Below are 14862 nucleotides of genomic sequence, written 5' to 3'. Positions count from 1 at the left end.
TGCCCCAACGTGCATTCACATTAACGTTCACTGGCGATATGAACCCATCGCTCGCGTCCCAGATCTTCAAGGTTGCCCTGAAAGATGCAGCCTGGCAAGATGCGCTCGAAAAGTGTACATAGGCCACTCAGTATGGTCATCTCGAACCAGCCACCGTCCGAACATGCCAGGCTTTCATCATGGCTGGTTTTCCTTTGGCCATGCGGGACATCGCCAGCGGAACATCACTTGCCAAGTGCAATTTCCCCATCGGAAGGCTGCCTGGCAAGACAGAAGTGCCGACGAGCCATGTACACTGGTCATTGACTGAGTGGAAGACGCAATGGAATGCTAGGCGTAAAAAGATCAACAGTCAGTGGCCGTCATCTATGGCGGTCATCGATCTAACATTCGTATCAAACACGCAGGCATCCCAAACACCGAGCTACCCGATTATCACCGATGTGCCGGGGTATCCGAATGACCATATACCAGTAGAAATTCCGGTGACACCCCTGGGGGTCGGCGGTATTGAGGACGACGCTGAGGATATGCAGGAGACTGAGTGATTCGATATATGAGACAACCTCGTGGAATTGAAAGACGGGAGAGGGGAAAGTGCGCGACAGAGGGATGCGAAGCGATAATGGAATAGGGATGGCGAACAAATGCGATGACTGAGAGCAATGGAAGGGCTTATTGGTTAATAGGATGAGATTCGGCGTGGTGGGTTTGGAAAGGCATTTTACATCGTGTTGCTATTGGCTCCGCTTGAGAGATCACAAGTACTCGTAGCTAAATAGGAGCCAACGCCCAGGAGGCGTTCTAAAGGTCGAGTCAATGCTAAAGGTTGAATATATGAAGTTGAGTCGTTACTCAAAGTCATGTCTACAACTATAAATCTTCCATGGTTCACTATGCAATGGAAAGCCATGGTAAGCCTCCCCTAGAAACTGCAGACAGTAAATCCTACTCCATACAAATTTGACGTGAACCAAAGGACATACTAATACCTAATCGGTGCCTGTGCAACTCAAGAGTTTCTCTCGCAGAATTTCAAGCCAGCTAGGCAATGGCGCAACAGTATGGATGTCAGCTTGGAGTCTTCCGGTAGAATGCCAGTTTTGCCGCCATTCTCTCAATGTCCACGTACGTCCTTGTGCAACAATTTGGTCCACATCGTGTGCGAAGCCAGTGTCGAAGTTGCATCTCACCATTGACTTGCCGGAACATATCTCTTGCAAAGCCTCTGGAAAGCCCCTTATGATGAATGCAGCATTCTCTCGAATCATTACCCAGTTAAGTTGGCATGACTGTGAATCAGGAGCTTTAACGCACTGCTGATACGCCGATTGCCATGCGGCGTCCCGTTGTAGGACATTGAAGATTTGCGCCGAGGTCTCGGGCGTCGGCATCCCGTCAATGACTAGGTTGAAAGCACCTGCCGGCATGCCCAGAGACGCAAGTGCAAGCGCTTCCATTATCCAGGCAGCAACCCCATTATCGTCCATGTATCCCCGACTGATCATCTGCGCCGTCAAGCGATCGAGTTTCCATTGTTGCACATCTTCGAGCGTTCGGGACTGCAATTCGCACAGCGACATGGAGGCGGCAGGTAGGATGGTTCTCCAAAGGCTGATTCGACGTTCTATATGCAAGTCAGAATTCTCTTGGCAGAATGGTATCAAGCCCCGACCATGGCACTCAGGCCATGCGACAGACTCATGATCTTCGTGTAGCACTAGATTGCGCATTGCTAGTCGCGTTTCAGCCGGCATAGATTCCAGGAAGTGGATGGCTGCAGTCGCTGCCGAGAACCTATATTGTTCTTGATCCCAATATAGCCACGGTTTGGAGTAACTGGCCTCGACGGATACAGGTTCTATGAGTTCGACCATGTCGGAAATGTCGTCCTCACTTGGTAACATCCATGGTGGATGACTGTGCGCTACCACAAGCACCGGATCGGGACTTGGCGTGTGGGCGGTCCCCTTCCAATGTGACTCTCGACTAACGGCGTCTTCAAAATCGGGTTTTGCGGCAACGGCTTCCAATGTGGACGCGATGAACTGTCGGGTTTGTGACGGAATCTCCTTCCATTCATCGACATTACCACTGATTCCAGTGCGTCCAAAATACTGCATTGTTTGGATGGTGGGCAGGAACGCCGAATGGTGTTTTGCCACGTAGTCGCATATTGCGCTATCGATGAGGCCAGATAGCGGAGCGTGCCATGTCAGATATCCTGCCTTGAGTTGGCTGGTGATTATCTGGATCGCGTTGAATCGGCCAGCCCGTTGGCGGAGGTTTTCGTCGCACACGGTCGAGAAGTTGATCGGATTCAGGCTCAGACCAAGGCCACGGGTCTCAGCTGCCACCTGACGGCATGTAAGCCTGAGGTTAAAGTCAATGACCTCGGCCTGCGCTGTAAGCAGCTTGTTAGTTTTGTGGTTGTAATGGTACCCATCTTCAAGCGTGAAGCAGTCTTCGTAAATTTTATCGCGCAGTTCGCGGGGAAGCCTGAGAAAGCCTTGCGGTTTGGCCATGTCGTTATTGAGCAAGCGGTCCATGGGGAGAAAAAAGGATGTGAGGACGAAATATGAGTCGAGGGCGACAAAGCTGCGACTTTGTACCTGGGCGGCGGTAGGCAACGCTCTCTGCACGTGACTTTGAAGGCGCAGACTTGCTCTTTGCGGTAGAAAGTGCGGATACTTCGTACCTATGGTACTAGGAATGGACCTATGGCCGCAGTCTTATTCTCATACTCCCAGGCGGTAGCGGAGGAGGTGCAGCGACTAACAGTTCGGGAAACACAACCCGGGAACCGAAAAAAGGCAGTAGCTCGCACCAATGATATTATGCCCCAAAGCTTCCGGAGCCTCACGTGGTAGCAGATACGCGGTAGTTCTGGAAAACCGCCTTCGTCGATTTTGCTGGCGCGGCCTCAAAGAAAGAGAGGCATTGAACCGTCATCGAGGAGACGGATTGCGACAATCGCCGGTTCATGGAGTGCCAAGACGCTAGCCACCGAGGTAGCTAGCTCAGGATGACCCCTATATTCGCGCGTCGCGATCGCGCCGGATGGCCGCCACCTATGAAAAACAAAGTTAAGAAGGCTATATTGCCTTGACATTTCACAAAAACCTATTTTAAAACCGTTGTAGGCTGCAAGACACCTATTGACTCTCGCCCTCAAAGGGATGCCGCGATCGCTTTCCGGTGACCCACGTTCGAGAGCTTTCCAAGGTTGTATTCTTGACATTCGTGACAATCAGTTCACGGCAGTCATGCAAGGTCTTTCTGCTAAAAGTCACTGACATTCAGCATTTGGATGCGGTCTCGTGGCTGGTGAGTTACACGAAGACGTCTATTGCAGTACTAACACTAATGGTTTGACGCCCCGTTCTTGTATATCATCAGCGATATTACTCAAATTCGCCCTCTACGTATTGGGTAGTCATCCTATACATTACCACAGCTTGCGATTGTCACCTAAAAACCAAATGAATGCGGAATGAGATGCTCGCGCCTTTTTGCGCAATGCTGTCACCCACGAGGCCCGAACCTACACTCCAACGACCTCCTTTGTATGTTTAGCGAAGCTCTCGGTCGCTGATAAGTTCACACAGATCCCACCGAGGCAAAACCCCATCTTCATGGCGCCTGAGCATCAAAGGTACGAGGTTCGTGCTTACTCCATTGCTCCTCCCATTCCTTCATTGACCATCCCTGAGCAGCCTGTCTTATGGAAGACGAGTAATCGAAACTAGCGAGACTGAAGTTACAGCTCACGATGGACGTATCGTCAGCAATCGCAGCGAGAGCTTCCGGAAATCCTCTCATCTGGTAGCCGGCGTTGCGCCTCGTTTCGAACCAGCTCATCTTGTTGTGATGATCTGCGCGATGCTCTTCGAATACCGTCTGCCATGCAGCATCTCGTTGCACGATCTTGAACACTTCGGCGCTCCTCGCAGGTATTGGCTGCCCGTTGAACACCAACTTGAAGCATTGAGGTGGCATGCCTAGATCGTCAAGGGCAAGCGCCTCCATGATCCATGGTGCTAAGCACGATCTGGTGATATACTTAGCACGCAGCGGACGCAAACGACCTTGGCCACAATAAAAGCCGTTCATTCTGGAAGCACCGGCAGGAAGCGCGTTTCTCCACAAATCCACCCGTCGTTCTATTCGAAGTGCTCCATTCTCTTGACAGTAGGGAAGCAAGCCTTGGACATGGCACTCGGGCCAAGCAGCAGCTACGTGGTTCTCATCCAAGAGCACGCGACGAAAGCGGCATCGTATAGATGCAGGCATTGACGAGAAGAAGCGGATTGCGGCCGATGCCGCGGAGAAACTGTATTTAGTTCGTTGCAGGCTTTGGAGAAGGTGTAAGTTATGCTGCAGACTGCGCCTGATATCAGCTATCTCGTTGCTGTCCGGTATAAGCCAAGGTGAATGTTGCAGTGAGACAACCTCAATGGTCTTGTGGTTCGAGCCTTCCATGTTCCAATCAGCATCTTCAAGAAGGGCCTCTAAAACCCGTATGACGAATCGGCGATAGAGCGACGGAGCTTCACCCCAGGAGTCATCGGCAAGACCATCGACACTGATCACTCCCATGCCGCGAAGTTGTCTGATGACGGGTAGGAATTGTGGAAAGTCTGCCTCCAATTTGTTGCAGCTGTCTTGGTCGATGCATCCACGGAACGCTCGTAGTAGGCGTGACCTGCTGCCTTCATCCCTAAGCTGCATGTAGTGATACTGTCCTGCATGATCTGATGTAGCTTCGTTGTAAAATGTAGAGAACTTGACGGTGTTGAGTGTGAATATGAGGCCGTGCATTTCTGCAGCAGCAAATTTGCAGGTATACAAAAACTCAAGGTCGATGAGAGTGCCATCCATCTCGGTCAGTCTGTTCGTCTCATACCGGTAATGATACCCGCCCGGAGCTGTAAGGTAGTAGCCATACACTAGATTGCGCAGTTCGGAGGGAAGTGAGAACAGTTTGGACTGCGACTGTCGGTTGGGGACGGAAACGTCATCCATCGTACGCGGCGGACTGGGTATGGGGTGCCGCGGTATTGAGAGATGTAATGCAGGGTATCTGGGTACTCTTGAGGGTTGTATTTGCGAAGTTTAAAGGAAAAGATTTTTGAGGGTTCGTGTCAATTGGTAGGAGAATGCTTTAAGTAGGTAGTACCTTCCTCATCTTTGGGAAGGCAATCCATGGTACTGCGGTGACGCGACGCCGAGCGACTCACAACTTCCGAAATCCATATGTACCCATCCAATCAGGTCCTCTCGAAAAGAGAAGTATCGTCCACACAAGAGCTTGGGAAGGGAACGACCAGTCACGTGAGTCGCAGCCTAGGTAGTGCATGATCTCACCAACGAAGTAATGTACCCTCATCCTAAACACCACACTGCAATCGAGCGAAGAGACCCAATACATAGGTATACACCTACAACAAGAACGTAAAGTATTCACAATACGCTATGTACGTAGATCGCGCTCAAGCCTTTCCAGCAAACGGGTTCATCCTGGTCGCATCCCGGGTAGCGGTCAGCTCCAAGCCGGGACAATTAAACCTTAGCATCGCCTATGTAAGCGCCGACGCTGATAGTAGCTTTGAGATCTGAATTGCGCGATTCAGATATTCCATGCTTACACGCGTACGCTCCACAAGAGCGGGTTTGTAAATGCGATGTACGATGTGCGATTACTCAACCATGTGTGTACCTGGATATAGAGCCCGGGTCGCTCGGCCATCATCGTGGACCACGTGGGAACGTACAACGCTTAGACGCCTTTCCTGGGTGTTAACGTCTAGCTCGAGCTAATTGCTATGTCGATGCACATATCATAAGCTATAGGTTGGGAAGTTTAGGGCCGGCTTACTTGCAAGTCAACTATTCTTTTACTCACCCTCTTCGTCCAAAGCCCACGTTGAAGACGCGGATATCCAATCCTCCATCCTCTATCAAACGATACGCCAGCTTCAACGATGAGCCTAAGACTTTTTCTCATAGCACGCGCACTGGCTGCTCTCTCCATTCTAACATCATCCGCCTCCGCACTCCCCTTTGGTGTACAAATCTACTCGTGTACAACACCCGGAGTCATCGCCCCCGCTTTCGACGACGGACCAGGGGTTTACTCCGCAGACATCCTCGACCGGTATTATTCCATCCCTTCAGACCGCATGGTCTGGCGTGCATGTCTCGCGCTGACATCATGGTTAGGATGGAAGTCGCGGGCTTCAAAGCGACATGGTTCATCAACGGCGAGAACAGGGGCACCATATACGATCACAATGCGACGCTGCGCCGGATGGTTGATATGGGGCATCAAATTGGGTCGCATACGTAAGAAACCACCTTATCATACCTCTTCACTCCACCAACCGGCCACTCATGCCCAGAAAAACACACGACTAATCGAGAGTTAATCTAGATGGAGCCACGTGGACCTCTCCGCGCTCTCCCCCACTGCCATACGCAGCGAAATGATCAAACTCGAAGACGCCATGATGGATATCCTGGGCTTTTTCCCGTACTACATGCGCCCGCCCTTGCTCTCTGTGAACAGCCAGGCGCTCAGTGTGCTGAAAGAACTGGAATACCATGTCATTATCGGGGATCTGAATACGAAAGACTGGAAGTATCAAGCCAAGGATACGGTTGGTGAGGCCAAGCAGCTTTTTGTGGAGGGGCTGGAGAAGGGGTATAGTATTGTTGAGGCGCATGACCAGGAACTTTGGACGCAGGGCGAGCTGATTGATTATATGATTGCTGTTGTGCAGGAGAGGGGTATAAGAAGTAAGTCGTCAATTCCACCCTCATGCATCTGCAAATGCCCTTTGGCTGATGGTAATCCTGTAGCCGTAACCGTCGCGGAATGTCTCGGCGAACCCTCACCTTCACAATGGTACCGTACCGCCCGCCTCCCATACCCCCTCACAAGATGTGAGTTGAGCTGCCAAACACCCTTCGCAAAGTGCGACACCACCGACGACACTATTCCATGGGAGAGAATTACACCCGATCTGACGTGCGGGAATAAGGCAAAGGGAAAGGGGAAGGGCTATCTTTGTAGGACGGGACAATGTTGTAGTAAGCATGGGAATTGTGGTATTACGGAAGATTATTGCGCGGTAGACAGAGGATGTCAAGAGGAGTTTGGTGTTTGTAGAGGTTGAGAAAACATCGTTGGATAGCGTTCATCTGAACGCACGGTCTTCACCTGCATCCTCGAGCCCGCTGGCTGGAGGGCTTTGATAGCCGGAGGGTGATTCAGGGAGTTGTCGGATCCAGCCGTCAATATCCCGAGCGGGCACGCCATCCGCATCATCGTCGCCGTCGTCGTTGTCATCGAAAGCTTCATCGCGCCAACCAGCCGCGCCAGACATCGCGAGGATACGCTGAAGGTGCCACTGCAAAACGAGCAGGCCTGCAGCCTACATCAACGTAGAAACCTGCAAAGTGGGTGACCTAACGTCGATGTAGGTTCCAGGCCTGCTCGTCACTCGGTCCGGGCGCTTTTCTCTAAACGCGCTCCATGGATAAATGTGGGCCTAAAGATGGGTGTACGAAGTCAGTTGTTGTCTCACATACAATTCGTACAGGGATTTTACTAACCGCTTCTGCACCCTTTGTCCTTGATACGGCACAAAGGTTGCCGTCTCGATCTTTACAGCGAGCTGCGACAACCGCTGATCTTCCAAGGCTGGCCTCTTGGCCGCCCTCACTTCGTCCTGATCTTGTCCGCGATGCTTTCCCGGAGGCGGTATGGGGGCGGGAGACGGGTACGACGGCGTTGGAGAATGCGACGTCGTTCTTTACTTCTGGCTTTTGTTGCCAGAGCCTTACGGCATCCATCGCCGCGTGCGAAAGATTGGTCCCTCGCTTCCAAGCATCATCAGATGCTGCCAATTTCTCCACGAAGTCTAGGTCGGCGAACTGGCAGAACGCCCAAAGCACGCGATCGATCTCGATAGAGCTACGCTCGGCTTCAATCTTGTCGAAGGCTGCTTGCCGTTCTTGTGACCGCATACCGAATCGCTCTTCGTCGCTCTCCGGTCGTACGCTCGTCCATCCAAAGTTTGTGGCGTCCATAGTAATGTGTATAGTGATCGTTAGAAAAGAATAAGCGGACTCGACTGTGCTGTGCAGAAAAGCTTGTGTCCTAAAATTGGGTACCAAAAAGATTAGCACTGACGAATGATTGAAAGCTCAATGAAATTGGAACGGTACCTTTTGTTTTGTTTCGCGAGCGAGAACCGGGCATTTTGGACACGCAGCGTACAATCAGTACCGGTAAGCAGATTAGGCCACCAGCGGACGTGTCGACGGCCTGTCGCATTGTTTCTATTCGTAGAGTGTTGTTGTGGTTGTAGACAGGTGAGTGCACGACCGGAAGGCTAGGGAAGTCATGCAATGACGCCATGACGACATCGCCCGAAAGGTAGCTGCGCCTGATACCTAGGTAGTAGTAACGACCCGCGAGTGGCCTGTTTCGTACGAAGAAGGCCTGGCACCTCAATAATAGGAAAAGACTTGATCAGGTTTGCAGGATACGTTAAGATAGGCACGTACAAAGTCGACAGTACAACGTCAACGTAGGCTCTAGGGTGTTAAGCTTTTTCCTGAATGAGGTGCTGGTGAGGCCTTGATTGGCGGACTTCTGACTCAAACTAGCCAGGGGTTCTCTTGGCTTTCCTTGAATGTATCAGATGGTTCCTATGTATGCAGGCGAACAGAAACAGGTCTTCTGCGTTCCAGTCTACTCTAAAGTATCTCCATAGGAGGAAATGAATGATGGGTTCATCGTATGCGCAGTTCTTGAACGCCGGACCAATCATCGTGTAGTTGGGATGATTACCAACCAGTCTGTTAAACCTGCGACGTCTCGTTTGTTTGATAGCATCTTCTCGACTGGATTGTCGATGTTGCGGAAGTTGTGACTGGCTCTTTTCGCTCTGCGTCATTGCAGTACCATGGGGGCCATCAACCATGCTCGTGACTGCCACCATCACTTGATTCCCGTCGCACAGGGATCCTCCTTCACTAAGTAGAAGCCAGTCGGATGGTCTGGTTCCCGCTGGTGCATAAGCGAACACGCGCCCCATATCGTCCAAGATCTCTACGTTCGGAGATTCAGAGTCGGATCCGTGTCTGGAACTTGGCGCTGAACAGTACAGGTGACGAATTGGTAAGTAATTTGATCTTGGTGTCTCCTTTTTGATGTGCCTGGTGTCAAGCAACTGGGTCCCATACCACACTTCTCGCGGATGGCCATCAAAGCTCTGATACCAAATTGTGACCTCATGCTGTCGAATTCGATCTGGATCGCAATAGTAGCTCCTATCACCCTCCGGGAGCCTGATTTCACGAGGGAAATCTGGGTAAGAAAATGGGATCGCGTTCAGTGGAATTCTCAGGCTACCATATCTCTTGGTTATCGCCTGTTGCACGGTCTGCTCCTCGATATTGACTTGGAACGTTTCCCATAGCCGACGAGGCCACTCAACGACCAAATTTGGAGATGGGCTTGCTAGATCATCCTGGAGATACAGCTGTAGCACCTGGATAGCGACTTGATACTTGTCTTTCCCATAGTCGGGAACAGGGGGTTTGTGTGATCCCCAATACACCAGGGCGGAAATGCCGAACAGCCTGTCTCGAACATCGGTACATTGGAAGTTCTTCATGATCTCCAACAGCTTTGCCAGTCGGCGGCTGTTTGGTATACAACAAGCAAGCGTCAGACAGCCGCGTTGTGAATATATAGCGTCAAAATCATCTCGACTTGGTAGACAAGATTTCTGTAGATCTGAGCACTCCCCAAGTTCGGAGGTTCCTTGGGGTATTGATGAGACTCCGCTGGTCAGAGAGCCCTCATAGATAGAGGAACTGACCCAAAATTCTACCAGCATGCTTACAGCTAGGAGATGGTCGAACGGACGTCTCTCATTTCCGCAGCATAGGGAGATAGTAGGCCCAAGTTGAAGCTCTTGCAAGATCCAGATCCTTGAGAAATATGGGCGCTTCATGAATTCGACGAACTCTGTTCCAATCACCCATCGATGATGATCACTGACCATAGATAAACACTGTCTCTTGAGTCTAAAGCTCTTCGGGATAGAATTGCGCATTACCCATGAGCGGGGATTTTCGACGACGCTCTCAAGGGTGAGTCTGTGTATGCTATCCAGAAGGTATTTATTATCATCGATGGTCCGGAAAAAGGATATGCTACCCTTCGTGTGAGGTCCAACACACGCCAACACATGTTTTGATCTTTGGTATATTTGACCCATCATTCCAACTTGATGACTCTTTTCCTGTGTGGTGTTTTGGTCGATACACAGAGCATCCATCCAGAAGTACCCGTTCGCCTTGGTCGAATACGCTTGTTCGAGTGTAAAGGCGCAATTCTGGCCTATAGCGAAGGCGCGCCCGTTGATCAAGATCTGACGGTTTGGGGTTGGTGAGCCCCAAGTGTACCTGAGACAGTGACGGGTCAGTATGAAGCAGGAAACCGGTCTGTTTGGGGGTGACATACGATAGAGCATAGTAATCGGGAGCCTTTACAACAGCCCAGGCAGTCAGAACGCAGACTATGTGACCATCTGAATCAATATCCTGGATTTGCAACAAACGTATGTGTGTGGTCGAATCTGGAAGTGGTTCGTGCTTGAATTCTGTGTATGATGGTCCTTCTTCCATAATATCTATGGTATATAGGAAACAGCCACTACACCGGTGAATGAGGAAACACTCGATTTGGTCGAGGCAGTGTCGCGCTTGTCCGTGTGGCGGGAGAAAACCAGGCGGTATTAAGCACAAGCGTATGTTCCAACGAAGAGGATAGCGCGCGTTTGACACAGAATGTGACCTGATCTTGACTCGGGAACGGTCGTTGAAGGTGTACCTTGGTATGTGGGAGGATTGCGATAGTTTTGAACGTGCGTTCCAGGCCGGTGAGAAAGTTCAGCCTGATGGGCTTGGCAATGTTGCGCAGGGCTGCGCAGCATGCGGAAGATACATGTTCCGCGACAATGGAGCTGCTTGGGGCTGAGGCTGTCGGCGAGGCTCATTCACGGGCGGTTGCACCCGCAGACCACGACAGATTAGGCCACCAACAGGTGTAACCTCATCGACCCACTGACTGAACGCGACATGTTCCATCTAAATCTAAGAGGGCAGGCGTGAAAGTCCCATGGTATCAAGTTGGTCCGTCGAGTGCTGTTATGTGGTGGTGGTGGTGGTGGTGGTGGTGGTGGTGGTTGATGTTGATATTGTTATCAAGAGGTGCCCAGGTTTGTCGAACAGTTCGCCGGCTAGGATCACAAGAGGCATGCGGTGATGCAGCAATATCGCCTGACGAGGCAGCAACGACCCACAGACCGCATGCACGACGACACGTCAATCTGAAAAAAAAAACAATCCAGACCTCACTACAGCCTAGATTGGCTGTAGGTTATCTACTTTGCAGGGCTTAGTCTTCTTCTTAGAGAAGGTGCGCGCATGGGAGATCAGTCACGAGCGTAACACAGGGTATCTTTTATACAATCTATCAGGACGAGTCGCCGAATGCCAGGATGCCAGTACGCCAGGATGCCAGTTCTATGCAACGGCGTAGTCCGACAAGGCTCAGGCACTAAAACCTCTCCACAACACCGAAGGAAATCTATACAATCGTACCAACAAGCTTACTTATGGCCAATGAATCCCATGTCAATACTTAGAAAGACCCAATATTCCCCTTACTATACATAGTCTGCCTCCTCTTATGATGCATCCCCTGCTGTCCCCTAACCCCATTACTCAGCCCAATCCCATCACCCAAAATTCCATTACCACCAACCTTGCCCTTCCGCACCGCCCGTCTCTTCGCCTCCCTCCTCTTCAGCTTCCCACTCCAATGCCTAATCTTGCGCAGTATGCGATCAGCCATGAGCACCAACAATGTGACAACCATGACCGGAACAGCAATGACCCAGAAAAAGGCATCAGAGTGGTGTTGCACGCCGTTGAAGCGCTCGAAGTTTTGTCCGAAATATCCGACGAGGAAAGTAAGCGGGAGGAAGAAGATGGTTACGGCGGTGAGTATCTTCATGGATTCGTTTTGGAAGGCTCCCATCATGTTGAAGATTAGGTCGATGAGGTTATCGGCTGCGCGACGCATTTGGTCTAGGGAAGCGGTGATCATGATGCAGTGGTCCTCCACATCACCGAGGTACGTATGTGCGAGGGGGCTGATGTTGATTTGCGTCATGGTTTTGCGGGTAGCGAGGTTAGCGGTACTCTGGCTCATCATGGTGGCTTGGGCCATGGGATCAGCCTTGTGATCACGCAAAGAGTTGATCAAGGAGACGATGGGCTGAATGGTGTTGCGGAGGATGGAGAGTTCGGAGGTGAGCAGGTAGAGGAGTTGGGAGTGGTGCAGCTCGGGGTCTTCGAGGACGTCGAGTTCGAGCTCGCCCATGGCGTCCTCGTAGGCGGCTACAACTGGGATGGCGAGATCGACTATGGCGTCGATTATGGCTTGGACGATCATGCTGCTGTCTTGACTGCGGCGCAGGATGGTGTCTTCGGTGCGGAGACGCTTGAGGATCATGTCTTCGACATCGTCGGCGGAGTGCTCGAAGAAGGAGATTACGGAGTTGTCGGCGAGCAGGAAGATGCTGACCTGCTCGACGCTGACGGTCAGGTGCTTCTCGGTGAGGGCAGAGTGCTGCTCGAGGTATACGATTCGATCGAGGTTGTAACCGCCACGGTAGCGTTGGAGGGTGCGTACGGCGGTTGTGGCGGGTGGGGTGGATATCTTGACCTTCTCGAAGGGCGTGTCGTCGAGCTGCTTCTCTAGGTTGTCCAATGCGCTCATCATCTCATCCTTGCGTACCTGCTTCTTGGCCTCGCTCTTGGGGAAGAGCAGGTTCTTCGCTTTTTTGTACAGCGACTTCTTCTTCTCTTTCTTCTTCTGAGGGTGCCGCGAGCGGGAGCGGGAGCGAGCCTTGTGCCGTCGTCGTTCGCTGTCGTCGGAATCTGAGTCGGAGTCGCTCTCGGAGTCTTCGTCCATGGGCGTCCGGACGAGTTTGGACAGCGTCAGGAGCAAGAAGGCCTGATCGGAGTACCAGTCCACCTTTGTTCTACTCTGGGTGCTCATCAGATCCTCAATTGCCAGCCTGTGCAGGTTCTTGTGGTTTCCCAGGGAACGGATCACGTCCCAGGACAGGCCATTGACGTTGATCCACCGACATGCCACCCAGTCTTCCTTTGGGTAGTTGAGGAAGTCCTCCAATGTATCGTTGTCCAGCTCATGGCACTCGACCTTTTCGTCGGAGAAGTCTACGACGGTAATCTGGCATCGCGCGTAGAGATGGTGGTAGTTGGCGCCGTCGGTCTCGTTCTTGGTGTCGACACCGGGCTCCGCACCGGGTTCCTGGTGCTGGTACGGGCGCGTCGGAGACTGGTAGTGCTTGACGGTATGCGATCGTGTTATGCGTCGGCGCAGGGTCGAGTCGACCGAGAAGCGGTCAGGGGAGAGGATGTCGTCTCGGTTTGTCGATGCTGCAGTCGCGGTAGTCGCAGTTGCCGAGCGGCCACGACTTCTCTGCTCGTCGAACTGGGTATCGATAGTCAAATGTGGAGGGGCGGCCGAATCTGAAGCAGAGCGCTCTGGCTGGTCGGGCGCGGGTGGAGCGGATGCGAAGTCTTGGACTTTTGTCTCATGGGGAGAGGCGGCCATCGCGTCCGAAATCCGAAACTATGGAGCAATGGGGTTGGGTTAATTATTCAGGTTAACGAGAGTGAAGAATAGAATGCTGCAGCCATTGATATGGCAGGGCGCGGATTGGCTGGTGGTTGGCGGTTCTCCTGTGTAGCCCACGTTGTGAGGTCGCAACCTCTGAGCTTCGCGCGAGTTTCATGTGCCCAATGGCCCTCACCATGACGGGACAATGTGTAAATACGGGACTGCAAAGACCCTGTGCACCCCGCAGAACTATCCGGTACCACTTCACTCCCGTCACAGTGTATTTGGGCCGAAATGCGTGAATCGCTCGTACGTTGAGTCAGATGCGTCGAGTCCGTAGTGGTGACACCGCATAGGAGGCCCAAGGAGAGGACCGCCTTTGTCAGCAGCCTTGGTGGCATCGTGCAGCTGGCCGGCGCCCCACGCAGCCCTTGAGTGCCGCCGAAAGATGCAGGCGCCAACAGACGCAGCTTGAGTAGTCACAGTTCGCTGGCAATGCAGTGGGGGGACAAGTTTCAAGGGTTCACGGCATTGGCAGAGGCAGAGGCAAGGGCGCCACCTGTGGCGGAGACGGGGTGAGGGAATTTGGGCGGTAGAGGGACTCGTGGACGGCGGGGACAGGCGCCCGTGACATGTCGCTACACGTGCTGACGGTCCTCGAGGAGGGTGCATTTCCAAGCAGCCATATTGCTATTCAACACAGCGTGTGCAAGGCGAGGGCAGTCATTTCGGTGCTCTCTTTTGCCCGTAGCGCATGAAATTAGCGGTTCGAGGCTACCCTTCTGGGCGGTCGGTGCCAATCCTTAACAGTGGGACTAGCTGCTCCACTGCCCATGACCTCTCACCCGAACCGCCTCTCTACATCCCATTCATCGCCGACAGCCTCATCCAGCATACCATAGCCCAGCCTTAGCACCACTACCCGTAGAGCGACACACGAGACGACTCCAGTGTTGCGCGGCCCCACTGCGACGCCAGAGAGCGCTCTTGCCTGCCAGCCAGCGGCAGCGAAGCCATCCTGGTCCCCCTAACAACAGCAAACACGCCTCATCTCCGCCATCACCATCCCTTTCCACCGGCCTCTGCTTTGGTTATTCCCCCCCAACAGCCGTAGTAGCCTCGTC

General features: G+C 52.4%; 3 protein-coding genes across 3 annotated transcripts; 1 reads left to right on the top strand and 2 right to left on the bottom strand.

Moving 5' to 3' along the window:
- Positions 1 to 992: 992 nt before the first annotated feature.
- On the bottom strand, positions 993 to 2525 carry J4E92_002035 (uncharacterized protein; the record flags this gene model as incomplete). The annotated part of the gene is made up of 1 exon (XM_051493441.1): positions 993 to 2525. One exon carries the CDS (start codon positions 2523 to 2525, stop codon positions 993 to 995), a length of 1533 nt encoding a protein of 510 aa, XP_051356672.1.
- A 3960-nt stretch (positions 2526 to 6485) lies between these two features.
- Positions 6486 to 7137, top strand: J4E92_002034 (uncharacterized protein; the record flags this gene model as incomplete). The annotated part of the gene is made up of 2 exons (XM_051493440.1): positions 6486 to 6798; positions 7094 to 7137. The coding sequence occupies 2 exons, from the start codon at positions 6486 to 6488 to the stop codon at positions 7135 to 7137; spliced, it is 357 nt and encodes a 118-aa protein (XP_051356671.1).
- A 4588-nt stretch (positions 7138 to 11725) lies between these two features.
- Positions 11726 to 13732, bottom strand: J4E92_002033 (uncharacterized protein; the record flags this gene model as incomplete). The annotated part of the gene is made up of 1 exon (XM_051493439.1): positions 11726 to 13732. One exon carries the CDS (start codon positions 13730 to 13732, stop codon positions 11726 to 11728), a length of 2007 nt encoding a protein of 668 aa, XP_051356670.1.
- Positions 13733 to 14862: the final 1130 nt, after the last annotated feature.

This window comes from Alternaria infectoria (genome assembly GCF_024043175.1).
Source record: "Alternaria infectoria strain BMP 0036 chromosome Unknown scaffold_2, whole genome shotgun sequence".
In the NCBI taxonomy this organism is placed as follows: Eukaryota; Fungi; Ascomycota; class Dothideomycetes; order Pleosporales; family Pleosporaceae; genus Alternaria; species Alternaria infectoria.
This window is presented reverse-complemented; position numbering and strand designations above follow the sequence as displayed.